Raw genomic sequence first — 23,247 nt, forward strand, 5'->3', positions numbered from 1 at the left:
CTTAATGGAAATCTATATCGCCACTTGTGCATTTTTATTGTGTGTTTGTGTTACATAAAATTTCTATAATATATATTATTATTTCATATAAAATAAATAGGTTTAAACTTAATATGGTTGTATTTTAGAATATATTTTCAACAAAGATAAATTACAGCAAAAAGGGAACGCTAAAGAAGCGTGCACGTCTCCTGCAGACCACATGTTGGCGCTGTGACAACAGAGCTCGCGCAGAGCGTGGTGAATCGCTCTTGCTTCAGTCTCCGCCTCTGCTCTGCCAGCATCACTGCGGATGACGTTGAACAACAAAGATGGCGGGAGGAAACAGCAACTACTGGGAAGGTGAGGTGGCACAGCGTTACAAATTCCGCGCGACCATAAGCTTCATTGCGGTTTGTGACAACTCACGCCAATTCTTTGTTCTGAACAATCTTTTGCGACGTTTCCATGAAAATGCAGTCAGGTTACCGCGTTAACTATCGCCGTTAGCATTAGCTCGCTCCTCCGCAGAAACGTTAGTGTTTCCGATTAGCCCGAAAACCTGAGGAATACAGCGAGATATGAATTTCTCTTTCTGTAAACATCTGTCAGATGTTTTTCATTTCATACAGACTTTATGTATTTAATGTATCACAAAAATGTAATTTGTCAAAACAAAGTTACGCAGCTATTTATGTATGGAGCTGAAACGAGCTTTTTACTTCAAAATGAAACGAACTCATCGGCCGTGTTTCAAAATATAATAAACGGCCTTCATAGACAGCACTTAAGGGCTTCATATGCAAGTCTTGAATGTTTTCTCCTACCTTAGACGCCTAAAACACATGACAGCAGTCAGACTGAGTAGACAGTTAAGAAATCTCGACTATTAACGAGCAGGACAAATATGAATTTTTTGTTTTTGTTTTGTTTTCTATAAATATAAACAACTACCAGCTGAAGTTGTCAGTGATGTACTGTGAATTATTGTATACATTTTTCTATCATAGCACTAATAATGTAATCTAATAATATAAACTGCCACTAACTCTGAAGGTGCTGGTGAAGATTGTACATTAATGCAAATGCATATTGATGGCTGAGTGTCATTCTACACACTGAAATAATTGACTGAATGTAATGTTTCTATTATTGCATGTCGACAGACCTGCGGAAGCAGGCGAGGCAGCTGGAGAACGAGCTGGACCTGAAGCTGGTGTCCTTCAGTAAGCTGTGCACCAGTTACAGCAGCTCTCGGGATGGCCGGAGAGGAGACAGGTGTGATGGCACTGTAGTCACCCATCGAAGGAATTGTGATGTTTTTGAAATATCATTATGAAGATGGTAAAAACAGGGTTCTGCTCTCTGTGTGTTCAGTAGTTCAGATACAACACCTTTGCTCTCCAACTCCACTCAAGACCGAATGTTTGAGACCATGTCGGTGGAGATTGAGCAGCTACTTGCCAAAGTAAGAGCTCTGTAAAATGTGCCAATATTAGGTTCTATATGTTCTATTTACAGTCTCCTAACCTGCTTTTCATATATATTAAATCACTTACTGACTAATAAGAATTTTTTTTGTGGTCAAAACTGATCTCTAGAGAGCAGAGTATATATTTCATTATATACCACTGATTGAAAACAAATAAAATAAAGGGATGAGTAAATAAGTACACTATTTGTTCAATTTGAATGAATTTATTTATTTTACATGTTATTAATTATATTATGTACTGATATTTTTGTCTTCGTTCCTGTGTTTTAAAGCTTACGGGGGTGAATGACAATATGGCTGAGTACACAAGCACACCAGGAGTAACGTCTCTGAACGCTGCTCTAATGCACACTCTCCAGAGGCACAGAGACATCCTACAGGTGCGTTTCTTGTCGTTTATAATATCGTCTCATTTGAACACAGTGTTTTACAAGATTGTCCTTAAACAGCTGCCTGCCCAATTATTAATCTATGGGTACTTCACACTACTGTTCAAATGTTTGGGGTCAGTATGATATTTATTCATTAATTTTTGTAATAAATAAATGCTTTTATTTAGTAAGGATGCCATACATTGATTAAAAGGAGCTTTACAGACATAATGTTTAAAAAATTTCTATTTCAAATAAATATTAGTTTTTTTCTTTCGATTCATCTAAGACTCCAGAAAAAACTGTTTCCACAAAAATATTGTTGCAAAATTTTCTACGTTGATAATAAAAATAAATGTTTCTTGAGCACTAAATCAGCATATTAGAATGATTTCTGGAGTATGACAAAAAGGCTGGAGTTATGGCTGCTGAAAATTCAGCTTTGAATTGCATAACATTTTATAATATAGGGGTCATGAACTGGTTGTTATTTTATACTAGGTCTGGGTTTTGACACAAATTTCATGATTCGATTTTCATTTTATACTGTTGTCTGAGGTTCACTTATGACATTTTCGTAATGGTTTTTATGTTCAAAAACATCAAAACAAATACGTTATAGGCTATTTTCTACCCTGGTTTTGATTACGTGAGCGGAGTAAAACAGCTCACTGTATTTTAGTGTACTTCGTTTTTACTGTATTTTGATTATATTAATGCATCCTTTGTAAACATAAAATACTTTGTTTATAATCATTAAAAATAATAACAACCCCAAACTTTTGAAAAATATTGAACTTATGAAAACTGCATTATCAAGAGGAAAGGGCACTTCATGTGTTTAAAATGAATATAGCTGACCTAGCTTGTTACTGATAACCCCTTCATCTCTGTTTTCCTCATCTAGGATTACACACATGAATTTCATAAAACCAAATCAAACTTCATGGCAATCAGAGAGAGAGAGGATCTTCTGGGATCTGTTAGGAAAGACATTGAGTGAGTTTTCTCTTTAATTTCCTTTTGAAACCAGTTCCATGTAATGTGTAATTGACCTGTATTATGAAACCTTTTATGTGTCCTGAAATTTCTCTCTAAACACATGGTTTCTGTTCACTGTTCAAGCTGTCAGTCTGATCTTTATATCTCCATGCTGTTTTATCCCAGAGCAAAGTTGAATCCAGGCCCTGATGAAAGTTTTAGATTTTTTCTCACATTTTCTGTGCTGATTACTAAGAAAAATTTGTGGAGCGTTAAGCCAATATGAAACTATTGCACTCTTATTTAATTATATTTAATACACATATGCATGAAGACTGTGCAAGCTTTCTGCAGCCACAGATTTGACGTGGTGCTGGTTGTAACCCTGAGATCGTGACTGCAGGGCTGAATAATGACTTATTGATCTGAGCCGCAATGCTGTAGCACCTAAATGGGTGGCTTATTTAATTTGTGTCTTTAAATAGTTGTTTTGGTACCATATATGATGAGTAAAACTGCTCCATAATGTTCCTTTGCAGTTGCTATTGAACAGATTTATTTGTGTAAATAAACTACTGTCAGATTGGATTTGAGCTCAATCCATCTCTTGCAGCACTGTATTTACTCAAGCTAGGGGTACGTCCCTTTCTGCTTCATCTTCAGCCACATCCCACTCACCTGACCAGCATTAAACTTGTTTACCCAGTATAGAGAACAGCACATAAGCAGATTATATGGAAATTATATGTAACCTGCATTCTGATTATTAACATACAATGTTTTACTACAGTTCAAAATTTGGGGTCAGTAAAGCCCCTTTCACACTGCGATTCCGGCAAATACACTGGTAAAGTGTTCCGGCAATTGTTCCCGGTAGAGCTGTAATCGGGCCTTAAAAGTTAGGCCTGACAGGACCTGAGCCCGACAGGTTTCGGCCCGAGCCCGACAAGTACATTTTGATTGACAGCTTTTTTAAAGCCCGAACCCGTTTACAGCCCGACATTATTCAAATGTGCGCACGCACACAGCTCTTTTGCCTTTTGCCAACAATGAGCAATTTATTCATGTTTTAACATAATTTACTCATAACTAACGTAGACTAGACCACTTGGAAGTTGGAATAAAAAAATAAAATAAGTCCTGTGTCACATCATAACATCTCAGCATTCTAGACATAGGCTCATTTAACCTATAAATAGACCAACGCACCAATAAAAACGAGTAATTTAAATTCTTTTTAATTAAGATTCATTTTAAATTAAGATGGGTATTTGGCAATAACGAAATTAAGATAAAGGCTCCGCCGGATTTGCTTTATTTAATAAAAGAATAATGCCAACATTAGCGTAAACACTCTGTCAACATTATGCATTTAAGACTCAATGAATATTTAGTTATCATTTGAAAAACCTTTACTCACAGAGATTAGGCTAGGTCTACATGTTTATGTGGAGGAAAATGATTGAATCCACTGTAGATGTCTTCAGCGCGTTCCTGCGCTCACTGATGGTGCGTCATTATTCACTCATTATTCTCATCATAAGCATGGTCAAAACTTTTCCACACCTCAGAGTTTGCTTTAGTTGCTGGTGCAACCAAAACGTAATCACCAGAGGCAAGCCTCCGTTACACCTGCTCAGCATTCATTTTTTGCATCTTTCTCGCGCTAATCGAAACACATCACATGACCGCTCGTTTACCTCGCAAACCGGAGCGCGAGCGCAAGCCCGAGCCCGGCACGAGCCCGCGTAAGATGATAGAAATTAAGCCCGAACCCGACCAAACCCGTCGGGTCCCGACGGGTCCCATCGGGTTCGGGCAAAGATCTTCAGCTCTAGTTCCCGGGTCGCTAGATTTTGCACTTTCACACTGCCAATGATTGTCCGGGATATGTGCATGCTTTCACACAACCTGTAAAGATCCCGTAACGACATGTGACATCAGCGCGTGACGTGTAATGTTCAAGTCGAAAACATTAGGCACTTTATACTTTCACTGAAGCAAGTGAACGATCTCAGCGTCAGCGCGGAAAGTGAGGAACTAACTGATCTCTGCTTCATTACAGTTTGCATTAAATGTTTTTTTGTCGCAAACGTTGATCTTCCTTAAAAACAGCCGGTAAAAGAGTTGTGTGATAACGTGCGTCATCACTACGACACTGCATTAGTTCTGGCTTTTGTTCACACAGCGCTCATCCCGGGACTGAACCCAGCAATGTTACTAGGTCCCCGACCCGGGTTCAATGCCGGAATCAGTCCCGGGACGTGTTTGCTTTCACACAGAAGGCGACCCGGCACATTTATTTCTGTGATGCAAAGCTGAATCTTCAGCAGCCATTACTCTTATAGTCTTCGGCATCACATGATCCTTCAGAAATCATTTTGATATGCTGATTTGCTGCTTAGAAAACATTTCTTCTTATCAACATTGAAAACAGTTGTGCTGCTTAAAATTTTTTGTAGAAATTGCGATGCATATTTCACCCCCCTAGAATTTTTTGATTAATAGAAGGAACTGCATTTTGTTGGAAATAGAAATATATTGTAATATTATAAAGTACTTAACTATTGTGTCTATGCTGAATTAAAATATTAATTTATTTTGTTAAAAGTTGTCTTACAGACCCCCCTAATTTTGAATGATAGTTTGCATAGATTGTAACTGACCCTCAGTATTATTAAATATATAAAGTTTATAGTACAAGCATAATGTGTCGTAAGATTCTGATAAATTAATATATTATTGTGCAAATTAGTGTAGTAGAAAGTGTTAATAAGTTGTAATATGCATATTTACCCCCAGAGGGCGCTGGTGCTCCTTTTGTAACACTGCTGGTTTGTCTGCAAATGTAGAACATTTTTTACATGCTCATACTTAGTTACTTTCTGTCATGCAGACTGTGAAGGTTCTAATCTAGCCACAGCCGAAGCTTTACTCCTTGTGTTGTGCAGTGCATTTCATGCCTGCTGTGCTTCTCCTGTTACCGGGCTCCCCATCCATCAACAGCTCAGTGCTATAGAAATGTCAGCAGGCAGAAATGACAAAGCCCCCTGTGTGATTTAGTACACTTCCCTTTAATACATTGTTGGAATGATTAAGTTGACTATCAGCATCCTGTCACTTTGATTGGTGTGGACAGACAGTTGATTTGACCAGTGGGCAGGTGTAATCCCATAGAAACAGGATTAATATCCCTTCTACATATATCTGTTTACAATAGGTACAGAGAAAAACCCACCGGAGGGTGAAGCCTAGTTCAGCTGAGGTAGTCATTCAGGCAGCCTTTTCCCCATCCTCATAAACTGGAGATTTGTTTTAATTTGTGCTGTCAGGCCAGTGGGTGTCTTCAGAGAATCCTGTCGTGTGTTGCACAAAGCAAGGGGGGGGTTTTGTCTTTCATTTGATGAACTCTTGGGAAAGGGCTGTCCTTCCCAGCACAGTGTTCATTCATTATTTACACTAAATGCTCTCTGTGAGAAAGCGCTTGTGCATGGTACAGAATGAAGAGAAACCCTCAATATTAACCCAACCCCCCCACTTCATCGGAAGTGCTAGACATTCTATAGGATGATGTTAATAAAATTCCACCTTGGTGATTGCTTTTTTGTTTTATTCATTAATTTTCTTTTCTCTTGTCAGGACTTATAAGAGTGGCTCCGGAGTGAATAACAGGCGAACAGAGCTCTTCCTGAAAGAACACGAGCACCTGAGAAAGTAAGACCCTTCTTCCTCTGCTGTCTACTTGATGAAGTTCACAGTAGTACGGTTTTTGTGTGAAGAAATTATTATAAAATGATCATTTTACATTGGCCCATTTTTCTTTAATGGGACGAAGGTGCAGTGAAAAAAATTACACATGGTTCACATGAATTAAAAATGTTTTTTTTTTTTACTCCAGGTTTGGTGTTCATTTTTGGCCAACAAATATGTGATTTTATAAAATTTCGCTATAAAATAAATATTTATTTAAGAGAAATGACATTAGAATAATAATACAGTACAATTAAACCGTTTTATTTCAAATAGATGCTTAGCTCTACATGGTACTGCATCTTCATCTCAACCCTTTCTGATAAGATCAACACAGCCACCCATAGATTAGTAAAGATAGTGGTACAATTCTAGTTAATCCAAAGATTTTTCAGTGAAGTTACACAGTCGGGTGGAATGGAGAGAAGACACTCGAGTTGTAGCACTCTGTCACCCACTCTCAGTGTCCCAGCCACTTTGTCTGAGGAATGGAGGATGGTTACCTTTAATAGACACACTCTCATTCATCAGTAACTCAGTTACAGCAAGCTCTTTTGTGCTGTTCTGTGCCAAATTGATGACTTAAACTTGTGGAGTCATTGTAAGTGACTGCCCCGACTCCTTGTTTGGGCATGGGTTGATTTGAGATAAGAAAGCATGTAAGATTTGTACTGGTTTTAAAACATTAAAATGAATCAATGTTCTGTGGTAAAGAACTTGACGGAGCATTTGCTCTGGTTCACTTGTTTCAAAGCCTAAGTGTATCAGCTTGCCAGAGGTAAGTAAAAGAGACCAGTGACAGAGACAAATATTACACTCACATGTTTAAAGACTCATGGATTGATATGATAATATATAGGAACGCTTTCTGAATTTAACTTCTGGGATTAAGCACACTAGCTAATGAAAGACTGTCCTCATTTTGTTTTAACAAGTGAATGTAAATTGCCATTTGTGGACAAGGCATGCTTTGACCAATTGAGAATTGTTTGAATCATGAAAAAGTGGGTGTTATGATCCAGAATAGAGTCCTGGGAGTAAAAAGTCCATTCATTTTCTCCATAGAGAAATAATACAGACCCATAATTAGCTCTGAGTTCTTATTGATCTGATGCTTCTGTGGTATTTTAATTTCATTTTAAAAGCTATTGAACCCTCTGAGGTCTAAGGGTATTTTTGGGGCCTGGAGAAGTTTTGTCATGCCCTGAGATTTGTGCTTTTTTCAGTTGCTTATAAACATTTAAATGGCTTAAGTCTAATCTCACTGTAATCAGCACAAACTGGGCCATAATAATATGTCAGCAGCATGTATGTACATGAATGTGTTTAAAAAAAAATTTTATGCGTGGTTAGTGAAAAACTAAAAAATGTTAAAGCACATACAGAACATTGGTTTCTTTCTAAATTATGTGAAAATCATCTTGTTTACTCACTTACAGAAAACAATATATTGATTTTTTTTATTTTCTAAGACACATTTTGTTTGTAAAAGTCATATGCAAGTAGGCGTCAACTATCATGAATATCATTGTGATTTACACCTGAGAAGACAAAGGCCTGCATAATGAGACTTTCAGTCAGGTGTGTGACTGAGAGGGAGGAGTTACAAGAAAGAATGTGAGGACAAAATAAATCTATAGATTTTATGTTTGTAGTTTATTTAGAATACATTTAATTATCCCTCAACATAATTTAATATTCACTTGTGAGTGCAGTAACACAGTTTATTAAGAACAATCAAAGCAGAATTTTTTTGCATAATTACTCCAGTCACACAATCCTTCAGAAATCATTTTAACAATCAGATTTTCTACAAAAAAAAAAAAAAAAACATTTATTGTTATTATTATTATTATTAATGTTGAAAAGAGCTGAGAATATTTTTTTTCAGTTTTTTGGGGGGATAAATTGAAAGAACAGCATTGTTTGTTACATTTGTTATATTTACATATATTTGTTACATATATATTATTTACATCAAGCTTTTGAATGGTATAGTAGTGTATATTGTTATTGAAACTTCATAATGTTTCACTTGATTATACATTTAGTCAGGAATTATAGTTTGGAAAAAGTCTAAATAGTAAAATGTTTACACGTTATGTGAAAAATATATAAATAAATAAAAATAGACTTACTCATGTCTATGATCTCTGCTGAATAAAGCGCATGATTCTTTTTTTTCTGAGGAAATCCAAATCTCAAATCCTGAGTTAATCCACATCACATCTTTTCGGGGGGAATTATGTCTTATTCCTTTCATCACGAAGCAAACAGTAAAATAAAAGAACTTGAAGAACAGTCTGGCTGCGTTGTCTTCTGTTGTGTGGCGTATTCAAGCCGCATGCTTCAGTGAAACATTAGAATCCGAATAGTGCGTTCAGCGTGGGGACGTGGTCACATTAGATGTAATGAAGGGAAATGTGAAAAACGGACATCACGTTGTTTTCATATGGATTTCTTTATCACAAAATATTTGTTTAGTTTAAAAGTAGACATGTCAGGCTTTCTATAGATATCTCTCTCATGTCTCTTCGTTGCGTATTCACAGAGTTACAGTTCATTTTAATGACATGTTTCTAAATGAAGATCAGCGCAGACAAAGGCTGCAGACAGCACACCATGTTTGTTATCTTTATTTTATAAGTGCACGAAGTTCTGTTGTTATTATGTCTGTATAAAAAAAGTAGACCTTTTACAGATTCGATTGATGTATTGCTCTTATCTGTGCGATCAAAACTGAAAGTGTAATTTAAGTTCTTTTCGGCGTTAACAGGAGAAAATGACTCATAACACATGTACGCGTTAATCGACTTCAGAGGTTTAATTGATGAATTTCTTGTAGAGCCATATATTTGTATATTCTACCATTCAAAAGTTTACCTTAAACTTTCTATTCATCAAATAATCACAGCTGAATCTATCACTGTTTTCACAAAAATGTTAAGCAGCACATCTAACATTGATAATAAGAATATAAATCTGAAGAATAATGCGACACTGAAGACTGGAGTAATGGCTGCTTTGCTATTACAGGAATACAAAACTCTTAAAAATATTATTTAAAAAAAAAACGATATTTTGAATTGTAATGATAATAAATAATTTAACAAAATTCATATTTTCGTAGTTTGGTTCAAATTAATGCAGGGTTGATTAAATATAGACTTTTGAATTTTTTTTTTTTTTAATATTACAGAGCCCAAACTACACGGTAGTGTAGTTCCTCCTGGGACCCAGGCATAGACTTTTGTCCTCTGTAGAGGACATTTTATATTTTATTGAATTTCTCTGAGACCGTATATGCCATGGTTTTAAGTCTGGATGTCGTGTACAGAGCACATTCCTGGCTTTTTAGAGATTGATCATAAACACTCCCTCTCCGTGGTCTTTAAATATGACCGGTATTGACAGAATGATCAAGTGTAGTACTTGGGGTAATATGATAATGTTTTGTAATTCTCAATTAAATCTGACTGATTTCCAAATTGCTTTTTGTATATGAACACTCATTATTACACTTTCATTATGGTTTGCCCCAAGAACACATTCATATGCAAATTAGATGTGATGAGTAGATACATTGTATAGAATGGGAAATTTATGGACATTTTACGCACATTCCATTAGTACAGTTATAGTCATGTCAAATCATTCTGTTATATCTTTCATAACGGTCCTGATTTGTGTGTGTGTGTGTGTGTGTGTGTGTGTGTGTGTGTATATATATATATATATATATATATATATATATATACACACACACACACACACATACACGTGAATTTATACATATTTTTTCTGGTTCTCAGAATGACATGAATATCCTGCCACATATTAGGCTAAATATAAAGTATATTGTTTTTATACAATATTGTTAATGTACACTGACTATGAATGAACCGTTTTTGTGTTTTGTTTGTTTTTGAAATCCCTGTAGGGAAAATACATGTGAATGATACTTCCAGAACCAAGGCATATATAAAATGGGCGGTTACTTTTTGCTCTATGGAGCCAGTTTAGATTCACTTGCATTGACCTGCTGCTCGTGTGCTGAGTGGTAATTGGCACAGTTGAGACTGTAAGCTGGCTGAATGCTGAGAGTGTATGTGTGCGCCTCTCTCTCTCTCCCTGCAGTCCTGGCCACATGCCCGCTTTGTTTCTCAGCATCAGTGTGCCCTTACTTCTCTCAGTCCAGTGCCTCACACCAGAGTCTGCTATGGGGGCAAACACAGGGCATAGACACTTTATTTACTTTTGCAGCGCGCTCTGTTGTTTTCCCTTTCTTTTTCTTTTCTTTTTTAGGTCCTGTGTTAACTATATAGAACATTTATGCATGATAGAATATGATCCAAACTATCTCACCATTGGTATTGTTGACATACAGTACATCCATAAGCAGTACGATAAGTAACAAGAGCTGCGTATGTATGATTTGGGCTGTGGTTGTCGTCTCATCTTCCTTTCACATGCTTCTTAGCTCTCAGAGAGGAAGTAATCTTTGGTGTTATTGCTTGAGCCCATTTCACTGTAAACAGTAATTGAAGTCAATGCTATCAGGAATGCCATTTAAAAACATTAACAGCTATGACAGTATGACTCATAGATTACATTGAGCACTCAGAGAAAACAAAGAGGGACATTGTGGAAACACATTGTACACAATTTCAGTCAATATCAGTCAAAAGATTTTTTACTTTGTTTATTGAGTTTTTCTTTTTCACCTAAGGAACATAAGGATACTGATAAACGCAGGGCACAAGATTCTGGCTTTCTCCATCTTCTTAGCAGCTCTATGAAATAACAAGATAGAAAATACTGTCAAAAATATTAATGGTAACACTTTACAATGTCATTTGTTAACATTAATGTATTAACTAACATCAATGAACAATACATTACAATACAATTTATTAATCTTTGTTAATGGTAATAAAAATCAAGTCATTCATTGTTCATGTTAGTTCACAGTGCATTCATGTTTACAAACACAACTTGTGATTTTAATAATGCATAAGTAAATGCTGAAATTAACATGAACTACGATTAATAAATGCTGTGGAAATATCGTTCATTATTATTTGTTATTTATATATGTTAACTATTGTAATTAACTAATGAACCTTATTGAATAATAACTGCAGATGGCATGACACTGCGACCAACTTAACATTTTACAGAGCTTAATGTAGCAATGTGGTCGCTCAGTTTTTCAAGATCAGTTTTAACTTAATAGATTTGAAAAAAGAACTAAAATGTTATTATGCACAGGCCGTATTGATTGCAAATACAAAAACAATATATGAACACAAAAAACCGCTGTTAACAGGTTAATAATAATGTTTCCCATTCTGTGACTAGTAAAATAATGGCAACTTGTTCTGCTGAACATGGCTCTCCTCGGTGCAGCTGCAAGCTGCCACCTGGGCGCTCAACCAGGGACTTTTGTGTGGTGTTATCATAAGAGAACTGTTCATTTTAAATATTGCGGTTATCACTAATACCGGTATATCATCACACACTAAATTAACACGATATCGGTAATTGTTGCTTTGAATATCACAGTTATCGTCAATACCAGTATATCGCAACAACCCTGGGTGAGACCCTTGAGCAAGGCACCGAACCTTCAACTGCTCCCAGGGCACCGCAGCAGAAATGGCTGCTCACTGCTCTGTGTGTGTGTGTGTGTGTGTGTGTGTGTTCACTACTCACTGCTCTCTGTATGCAATTGGATGGGTTAAATACAGAGCACAAATTCCAAGTATGGGACACCATACTTGACCATGTCATGTCCTTGCCCAAAAAAAAAAAACACCTTATAGATATATATTATTTTATTCACAGAAATACACAAATTAAGCACAAAAATATATTGATTCTTCATTTTCCATAATTGTAGCTTTCTAATGTTTGCAGCTTGTCACCTCTCTCTTGCTCCACTTGCATAGCACTAAATCTGAAGTGCTGAGCACATTTCTTTCTTGGGACGCGAGCACAGGGCAAGCAGGGAGGCTTGGTTTTCACTCACAGCTCTGTGTGTGTGTGTGTGTGTGTGTGTGTGTGTGTGTGTGTGTGTGTGTGGAGACAGAAGGACTCTGCAGTCATGCCTGTGGGAGTTTTGGCCCATCTCCACTCATATCAGATGCAGCTAGAAGGTTCATGAGAGTCTTTGAAAGTCATATTCAGAATTTGAACTTTTTAACATGAAATGCCATTTTTAATTTATATTAGTCAGCACTGTGTTCATTATTATGCTATATACAATATATGACAGTATACTTAAAATGTACTATATATAGAAGTCATAACTTTTGTTTTGAAAGCAAAAAGCAGATTAAAGTGGTTTCAAGTTTCTATCTGCATTTGGCACATAGTAAGTGTCAAATTTGGGTCCTGTGAATAACCAGAGAGTGAATAGCCAGTGCTCTCTTCCACCCTCAATACCAATGTCTCATGAGGTGAGACCCTTGAGCAAGGGACTGAACCCCCAGCTGCTCCCAAGGCGACGCAGCTATATGGCTACCCACTGCTCCAAGTGTGTGTTAACGGTGTGTGTTTCTTCACTACTGTGTGTGTGCACTTGGGTGGGTTAAATGCAGAGCACAAATTCTGAGTATGGGTCACCATACTTGGCCACACGTCACTTCACTTTTTAAACCAAACCTTTGCACTAACCATACAGTATGTGTGTGTTGTTAATTAATATTACTCTGTACTTATTTGTGTAATTACACCGTAACAAGGACACTTTAAAATAAAGTGTAACCCAAAAATTCTTATCATAATGATCCTCTCTCTTTGTTTTGGATTGTGTACATTAATTTACACTTCTGTATGCCCTCCATTGTTGCTGATCCATTCTCATCTTAAGACTTTTAAATACAATTATATTATCCCTTGGAATCCCTTGATTCCATTTCTTAAAGCTGTTAGCGTATTGTAGGAAATTGTTATTGTACTTAAGGTGGACACTTGGGATCAGAGCATTGTAGGGTTTCCAAGGTGTCCATTTATTTATTGCATTTGAAGTGTTTCTGTACAGCTAAAGTCCATTAGCTCATTTAGAAGAGATTCTCTCTTGCCCTCTGAATGTAGGGATTCAGTTTGGCAACTCTCCCACCAAAAAAAGTGAAACAGATCAAAGTACAAATGGTAAAAGCAGTTTAGCAAAGACAGAGTGACCTTGAGTCTTAATTTCTGCCACACTCATCATGGTGCGAAAGGAACAGAGCACACCATTAAATGAGAAACTTGTGCCAAAAGCTTTTGTAATTCCATTATCGAGCCCACAGTGTTTTTTCTCTAGCTCTCTGTGGTGCTGGGAGACAGAAAACTGAAATGTCATCCCATGTTATTGGAAAATTAGGACCAGATTAGGTAATAGCTGAAAAGCTATTGTTTTCCTGACCTGTGAGCTCTCTCTTCTAGCTCATTATCATATTAACATGTTCTCTGGATCAACGGTAACCTCTCCACCTGTCGTTCCATGAGTGGAGGATCCAGCAGATGGAGCTCACCAGCCTGGGGCTTCGACGTCTCTCTCACTCTCCTCCTGTCAGCTCTGTGGAGCTGGGGTATAAATCTTGCCTCACATAGGTCAGCCAATAACAATGAGGTGGATTTTCTGATGAGCCAGCAAGATTCCTCTCTCTGCCAGCTTTAGGGAAAAAGAGCAAACCTGGCTTCATGACTGATAATGAGCACTCATTTAAGTACATTTCTCATTTTTCAACTCATGTTAAATATCCAGTTCCTAGCTTTGGTTTTTAGAGCAATTCTTCCATGGCTTAAAATGAACTCCATTTGAACAGCTGTCAGGTGGACCATGGAGTGTCCAAGCTAGATACACTACCTTACTGTCTGCCCTGGTGAATGCTCAGTAGATGTACACTACCAGTCCAAAATTTTGGACCGTGTTTTTGAAAGAATTATTTAATGTTAACCAAACATTTATTTGATCAACAACCCCCCCCCCACACACACACACACACACACAAAACAACCATGATATTCCTAAATATTTAGTTAGAAATTAAAGTTTAAAATTTTGCAGAAAACAGGCTGAAGGTGACAGAGACAGTGAGAGGTGAAAGAAGAATGGTTTTAAATTACCCTTATGCTAATGAACCCATTCAGGACTGGAGAAACCAAGATGTAGGGAAATTTTTCTCCACCAGTGGAGCTTTTGTGTCTCATACGTTGCGCCAGACCCTGACATCTTTCCATTGCCTGTCTGCCTCGGAGCTGATAAAGAACTGCAGTAAATCTTTAAGCTAAATCCAGGGCTTGTTTCAGTCTATAAAAACACAGCTTGAATAGGACCTTGACGCCCCTCCCAGATGCAGCAGTGCACATTTTATAGCACAGCCTGGTGACAGACGGGTAAAACCAACACAGCCACCCCCTGATAACTGTCAGTTGTCCACAGCACTATACAGGTGTGCTGTGTATGTGTTTTCTTATAGTCATCAACTTTTGGTTGGTTTCTTGAATAATTTTGGGTGTTGACACAAACAGATCATTAAACTAGAGTTTGAATCCATTCATGAAAATGTTGAACTGCTTTCCAGACATGAACCGTACTAACTCTAACATCTTTTATGCTCCTGAAGTTTCATTAAAAACTATTTTTCACATTCAGATATTTGCTAGACAAATATATTTTTTGTTTAATATGCAATATTTTGGCAAGCTGTAAATTAAGTATTGGTTATTTATTTATTTAGGATTGCAAGTCTAAATAGTCTGTTTTAGCATAGGCCGTTATTTATGCACATTTGTTAGATAAGTTTGAATACATTAGTATAATGCCTGATTACATGAAGCATCTCAGGAAATGACGTGCCTTGAAAGGCTGTGCATCAGTACAGTACCAGTTTGTGTGCTTCATGGGTAGCATGTGTTTCATAGATTAATGATGAATAGATTGAAAGATTACTTTAGATTTAGTTTTTAATTTTAGATTAAAGGTTCACATTTTGTTTTATTGTAAACAGGTGCTTTTCCCAAGGTTATTCATATCTGGAGGTCAGATTTGTTAATACTTGAGTTCCCTCGAGACAAGGATCTAATGACTGTACTGCTATGTTTTGTTTTTAGTTTTTTCTCTGAAACATTATCAGTATCAATCCTAATGGGCAAATAAAATGCTGAGCACTTGAAACAAAAGCCTCAAGGGAGCTAAGGGGTTTGACAAACATTTCTGTGTGTCTGTAGGGGTTGGTTATTGGGCCCTGTTGATTAGGACTGTTCACCAAGCCATTTTCACATCTCTTGTTTATTTCTCAGATGAAAGTGGGGACTTTTGTGGTTAAGCGTCATTTTCAAACAACACTGTTCAGTGTATGATTCCAGGAATGAATATTGAATCACTTTATAATAGTATACCGCTGCTGTTCAAATGTTTAGGGGCAGTGAATCTTTTTAAAGAATTAATACTTTATTTAGCAAGGACACTAAATTTATCAAAAGTGACAGTAAAGGCATTTATAATGTCTTAAATGATATTTCTATTTTAAATAAACATGAACTTGAACTTCATTCAAAAATCCAGATGTACCTGGGTCATCACAAAAATATTAAGCACACAGGATCATGTGACACTAAAGACTGGAGTGATGATGCTGAGAATTCAGCCACACGATCACAGGAATAAACTACATTTTAAAATGTGTGAGGGATAATGTATATCCATCCAGTTGTTATCGCAGAATGAACTTTGACAGGCTGATCAGGCCCCCGACCCAAAGCAGTTTACACTGCTGCTTCCCACACAGTAAATAATTGGACACAAATATTGATTTGAGTTTAAATATTTTATTAGTTCCCTAAACGCAAAGCTTCTGTGAAGAAAACAGTTGCTAACAGGTGACTTCTAGCAAAGATGAATGAACAAGTTCAGATTAGACAAACAGAATATGTTACGGTACACTGCTTTAAAGCACATAATTATAAGGGCAAGAGATTGATTTGAGACTTTAAAAAAAATTATAATCCATTACTGTGTACAAATGTCACAACTGACAGACCAATTAGAATAAAAAATGTGGTTTCATAAATTATAATAAAGTTATTTTAAATTATAATACTATTTCACAATATTACTGTTTTTACTGTACTTTTTAATCAATTGAATGCATCTTTGGTAAGCATATAAAACTTAAAAAAAAAATGAATATCTAATACTAATACCACAAACTTCTGAATGGTATTGTTTATTTTCTAAATTTGAATTCAATTTTTAAACAATTTATTTAATAATTGGACATTCACGTTCATAAAATATTCACCATAGTCCAGATGTGTATGCCAGCAACCCAAGTCTAGATGTTCTCTGCTGAAAGCTTTACAGATCTAAATTGTTTTACCATAATTTTTAGATTGGCAGTCATGTGTGATACTATGTAATGTAATTTAACTAATAGCCCTGCTTAGTTCAAAATGGATGAGGATTAATGGGGAAAAAAACTATATCTGCTATATTTTTTTTTTTGCATTTTCTTCTCATTAACTTTCTCAGTAGCTGATTTATTTCCTTTTGAATTTAATTTTCTGTGTAGGAAACCAGGTGGATATATGTCCAATGCAGATGATGTAGATTAATGAGTCTTAAGGAAGACTTGTTAATTATTTATCAAGATAAAATGCAGAAGATGGCAAAGGAACCTGTTTAGTCGAGTCCCACGGGATGCTAAATATTTGTCCTGCTAATTGCAAACTAAACACACAAAATCAGCATCATTTGCCCCCACTGGGACAATTTATAATGATTAGTCTAGCCGAGAACTTGGATACTTCATCTTTGCCAATGCAGTGTTTTGGCTCTTTGATCAGTCAAAGTCATAAGCTCTTAAGATGACAGAGCAGAGCTCCTCGGATCAGATTTGCTGCACCTTTCTTCAAAGCATTTATAAGAAGGAGCCAAGATGTGAGTTAATATGCTTGTGAAGACAGAGCCCTGTCCTGCAGTAGAGGGGCTGAACAGCAAGTGGACTGTTAGACTCTATTCTCCCAGCTGCTGTTTGTGTGCCAGATCTCTCTCGCCGCTGCTGACAAACCAAGCAGACAGAAAGAGAGTTTGCAGGCATCGGAGGGAGAATTTGCAATCTCATTTATTCTCTCCTAATCAAAATTGAAGCTCTCTGTCGCACCGAAAACCATTTGTCTGGGAATTGAGGACTTTCTTTCCCCTGAGGTCTGGCCCTGAGACTTTGTCATCTGAATTGACGGAGGATGTGATTTTGAGCCAGCATAGAATTTCATTCCCACCCTGCAGGCATGCATCTCCTTTTCGGGGAGAAAAATGGCCGTGATGTGGGAATGAGACATTCCAGTAGACAGTAGTGCAAGATTGAAGAATTGTTCCTGAAAGATAATTTCATTCACACATAAGATAATTGTCTTTTCTGAGCAATAGCTGCAGTGACGAAATGGGAAGATATTTGTTTCCCACACACACCATTTGCAATCAATATATCATCTGTTAAATCTTGAATGGGATTATATTTACTCATTTTGCTGCTAGAGTATGGAGTCCTATAACAGAATTGTTGGTAGTTTTGTATATGTGGTATACATTACATGGCAAAAAAAAGGTATGTCAACAGATTTAGCCATTTCAACTATACACATTATTTATAGGTACATAAAATTGGTTTTGAAAATAAATGTCCAGCAAATGCATGTGTGTCCATGTATTTTTAGCCTTGTGGTGTTTGTGTGTGTGTGTTTGTGTGGACAATGTTGACAGTAGTCCTTTATTGTACTGCTTTTTAAATCCATTATCATCAAATTTATTGGAAAAGCTACTGGTGTCCATGTGAAGTAATCCACTTTCACAGCATGTTTTCCATTGATTGATTCCTTCAACCTGACTCTCAAAGATGATAAAGGGATCCAGTGATTCACTTCGTTATTATTGTCTAAACACCTTTCTTTTTCCTTTCTTCTTGTCTCCTTACAGCTCAGATCGGCTCCTTGATGACACAATAAGGTAAGTCTTACTTTATACAAACAGTTCAGACATCACTTGCATGGGCTACACAATTATAAATGGCAACAGTTTCCATTTGTATTCATTTTATTAAAATATCTGGTCTGGTGAAAAAAGAGCCCGCCAAGGGTCATAAACTCAAGGAGGAAGATCTCAGTCGTTGGAGGGATACTAACCAATGACCCATTGCTTTTGCATTTAGCGGATAATTGATAGATTAGAAATGAAATTGGGTTTAAACTCTTAAAGTTAGAAAATGAAAATGCTTTCATTAATTAACCCTCATGTCATTTCAAATCTTTCTTCTGTGGAAATATGTTGAGTGACAGTTTTTCTGCATACAATTTAATGGGGACCAAAACAGTGTTATTTAATTTATTTATATATTATTATAGTATTTATTAATATTTTAAATTTGTTTATTTTATATTTTTCAGTGTTCATTTTAATTAAATATTCAGTAGTGTTTTTATGTGCTTTTTATTTTTTATATGTGTTAATATTTAGGTTCAATTAAATTTTAGTTTTTGTTAGTTCCAAATAGTAATTTTAGTGCTTCAACTTTCATTTTGTTTAGGTTTTTCATTTAATATTTATATTTGATTTAATTTCAGGCATATTACAATTAAAGGGTTAGTTCACCAAAAAATGAAAATTAGACTGTGTTTTACTCACCCTCATTGCATCCTAGGTGCTTATGACTTTATACTTCCAGACGAATCAAGTCATAGTTGTATAAAAAATTGTCCTGGTTATTCCAAGCTCTGTCATTGCAGTTAGCAGGTGTTGCAGTTTAACAGTCCACAAGTCATTAAATAAAGCGTGCACATCCATAACCATAACCATAAACCATAATACCTCACACCGCTCCGGGGGGTTGAATAAAGACCTCCTTAAATATAACTCCAACTGGATTCGTCTGAAAGAAGAAAGTCATATACACCTAGGATGCCTCGAGGGTGTGTAAAACACAAGCTAATATTCATTTTTTGGATGAAAACAAAAATGTTTTAAATATTTTTAGTATATGATAATAAACTAAACAACGTTAGACCCCATTGACTTTAATTGTATGGACAGAAAAAAAAATACATTTTCAAAATATGTTCTTATTTGTTCTGCAAAAGAAAGTCACGCATATGGGATGGTATGAGAGTGAGTAAATGACAAATTTCTAAGAATTTACTAATAAACCAACAGAAAAGCATGTCACATGCATGAATCTCCCAGCTGTGCCTTGTTCCTGATGTGCTTTCCTTCACTACAGATCTATGACGGGGCATCAGAGTAGCCTATACTTTAACTGCAGCATCTAGGGAAACCCCACAGCTGGCAAACCACATTTGTGCTTAATTAAATTGGCTCATGGTCCGTGCAGCTCTTTTTATCTCACCCCAGTCTTATTCAAGCAAAAAAAAAAAAAAATTGCTATATCAGCTGCTTGTAATCATTATTTTCCCTTTGTACCACCCACAGCCAGGAGCAACCGAGATGAGATCTTATTGTATAATGTTTCATCTTAGCGCTGATCTCTGAGGAGTGTGGGCGCTCATGTTTCTCTTTTAATGATGTCAGATTAGTCGTCAATCTATCACAAGCAGAACTTTATTAGGTATACATCCTTGCAGATTGCACATTCAAACAAACCCTGGAAGTCATAACACAGAATACACAAATATGAGGTTTAGTAGATTATGCTTATGTGTTCATCATTTGGTGATGTACAGATGCTCAGGGACATGGGCTGAGAACAGAAGACAAACAGATGATAAAGGGCATGAATAGAGGTGTCCTATACTCGGGGTCTACTTTCAAAATAATAATCTGGTTATATCAAAATAACTGTGACTTGGGGCACCTGGGAGTACAAGACCCCAGAGACCTTATGGCCCTCAGGGTGCACAGTCTTGTTTAATGTGCTTTATGCCTTGTTAGTGGCTGCTAGCTAATTCATCCTCAGAGATCAAGAAACGGGCAAGTAATGGTCAGTGCATTGAACACTGCTTTAAAAGTGTGTTGTCTTGCTCTAATTTCTCAGGTTTTGCCTCAAACACATTCTAGTTGAGGTCTGTTTTATGTGGGTGTGATAGATAAGCTCTCCTGTTCATTATGATCGAGGGATAGGGTCTGCATGAGCACTTCTGGTGAACAATATCTGCTTTTGTTCTGCAGAGTAGTGCAAACAGGAGTTTAATGGGTGCCAGTGCTTTGGTTTGCACTCTCAAACCTGCCCCGTTGGAATTGGAGCGAGTCGTATTGTCACATAGCAGTTTAATCTTCTCCACTAGAAACAAGAAAGCACGTCTCAGCTGAAAAAAAAAACAAATAATAAGTGGGACTGGATCTACCCATCTAATTAGAGCATTCAACAATGCATTATTAAAATACATTAAAAGGATATTTCACCCCAAAATTAATACAATTTACTGACCCTCGTTTCAGTCCCAACCATTGTAACAAAAACAACAGCAAAAGGATGAAGTTTGTACATATTTTCTATTACAAAGCAATCCTACATATTCATGCTTCCCATTTCTGTCTTATTTCAGCTTTTAAGTTTTGTAAAACTAATATGTAACACATGTGGACCATTTTATGACACATTTTTGGTGGTTTTTCCATCCTTTTTGAAGCTTGAAAGCTTAAGTTTCCATCTTAATTATGGAAAAAACCAACAGTACGTTCTTCTTCTTTTGTGATCCATGAAAGAAAGAACGTCTGAAAGTGAGTAAGTTTGGAATAACATGGATTGGATGAACTATGCCTTAAGCTAGGACAAATGATGGCTGTTGCTGGAAAACCTGATTTGTCCAAAATATGAGGTGTTCACTTTCTGCAGTGTCAAGGGAAATGGATATGTAATGGTTGGTCACTTTTCTGCATACTTTTGGTTTCTAGCTGTGTATAGCTAATGTCTCTGGAGCTTAAATGAATGCAGCTTCTGCCTTCCTGTCTGAAATCAAGCCTAGTGAAAGAGACATTTGCTGTCTTTGAGGGACTTTTTCCTGCGTCTGCAGTTTTGACAGCTGCTGCGCCCTTGACACGATAATCAGAATACTTTTTGACCTCTTACAGTTTATATGTGCTATGATTGGCCAGTGCCAATAAATCTACTCTCAAGTTTTTATTTTATTTTATTTTTTGTTTACAGCATTGCCATGGCAACCAAGGAGAACATGACCTCCCAGCGAGGATTCTTAAAGTCTATACAGAGCCGGGTCAACACCCTGGCCAGTATCCTTGAGCGCATGTTCGCATTATATTATATTGACAAGATTATATTGTTACAAAAACGTGCAAAATTGCACCTAATTTTCTTGTATTTCAGAAAAGACAATCTGCTATATCCCTGTATTTTCTTAACTGACCCCCTACTTCAGACCGCTTCCCTGCCATCAATAACCTAATACAGCGGATCAACTTGAGGAAGAGACGGGACTCATTAATTCTGGGAGGAGTCATCGGCATCTGCACCATCCTTCTGCTGCTGTATGCATTTCACTGACGCACAGCGGAGCTAACCGACTTCTTTTGAGGGGTGTTCTACAGAGCAGTGGAGAAGACTTGAGGAAGGGCTCGATGAGAGGCGGACTATTGGGCCACAAAACAGAACTCCACCTGGCCTAGTCTGGTAACAGGATTGATTGTAGCCAGCATGGACCTTATTTGTATTTAGCTTCGGGAGGGGTTTAGCTCTAATGGCGTTTATTTTTGTTTCTATACTACAAACAATGCACTGTTCAGATATGAACTGGGACCGGAGACCAAATTACTAACAGGAATAGATTTCAAAGAGCATATTATAACACAGTGGCTTTGAGACGAAAGCGATGCTGTGAAGTATAAACTTGGCATTGTGATGTTCCTGTATATTAATAATCGGAAGAGGGTTTTAATTTGAAGATCCTTTTAGAGGGATTCTCATCATGCTGTGTACTTTGTGAATTAATAAATTATTCATATACAGGATATTAAAAATGTGTGTCAAACACCAGGTCGGTCCTCTACGGCTTCAATTTTTTATATATATATATATATTTCTAAACGCTCTCATCGATGACATTTTACACTGGAGAAAGGAATGTTGGAAAAGGGAGTCCTGTAATAAAACACTTGCAATGGAGCGCTTGACATTTCTAACCCTTCTCTTTCAAGGTGCTGTTGTTTTATGATTCTACTGATGTGTTATAAAGTTTAGAGCTGATTCAAGTTAAGTGTACTCACAGCCCATGACCCACTAAGCTGGCTTGCATCCTCCTATGAAACTGAATTTGAGAGACTGATGCAGGCCACAGCTTTAACATGATAAATATATACAATCTGTAAACCATTGATCCAGGCGAATGAAAAACTAGCGCAGGGATTGCATGTAGAGGTAAGACCAGCACTCTAGGCAGCAGGGTTGTAAGAAAGCGAAGCAAAGATTTTAAGCATTATTTCTGTATCCCTCTTGTGTTTACAAATGATGTCCCATCCATAAAAGGGAGTCTCTCACATTTGGAGCAGTCTAAAGCAGGCTATATGCCATAGTTCTGCCATAGTTAGATTGGTGGAATCTGTTTGTCTGAGGTATTTCCATAATGAGAGAGTGATGTTCACATAAACTCAATATAATCGCTCAATTGAGAAATCCGCTTTCCCAAACAATAAACTAGAATAGGCTGTTTGAAACTAAG

General features: G+C 36.8%; 1 protein-coding gene across 2 annotated transcripts; it reads left to right on the forward strand.

The window, feature by feature from the left end:
* The first annotated feature begins 243 nt into the window (after positions 1-243).
* LOC113058477 (Golgi SNAP receptor complex member 1) lies at positions 244-22,694 on the forward strand. Of its 2 annotated transcripts, none has more exons than XM_026226417.1 (9): positions 244-342; positions 1,146-1,257; positions 1,357-1,447; positions 1,747-1,854; positions 2,753-2,844; positions 6,466-6,540; positions 18,542-18,571; positions 21,723-21,805; positions 21,952-22,694. In XM_026226417.1, exons 1-9 carry the CDS (start codon positions 312-314, stop codon positions 22,074-22,076), a joined length of 747 nt encoding a protein of 248 aa, XP_026082202.1. In that variant the 5' UTR covers positions 244-311; the 3' UTR covers positions 22,077-22,694. The 2 variants fall into 2 exon arrangements, with proteins under 2 accessions (XP_026082202.1, XP_026082203.1); XM_026226418.1 differs by having other exon boundaries at positions 1,360-1,447.
* Positions 22,695-23,247: the final 553 nt, after the last annotated feature.

Source organism: Carassius auratus, chromosome 40, assembly GCF_003368295.1.
Source record: "Carassius auratus strain Wakin chromosome 40, ASM336829v1, whole genome shotgun sequence".
Classification (NCBI taxonomy): domain Eukaryota; kingdom Metazoa; phylum Chordata; class Actinopteri; order Cypriniformes; family Cyprinidae; genus Carassius; species Carassius auratus.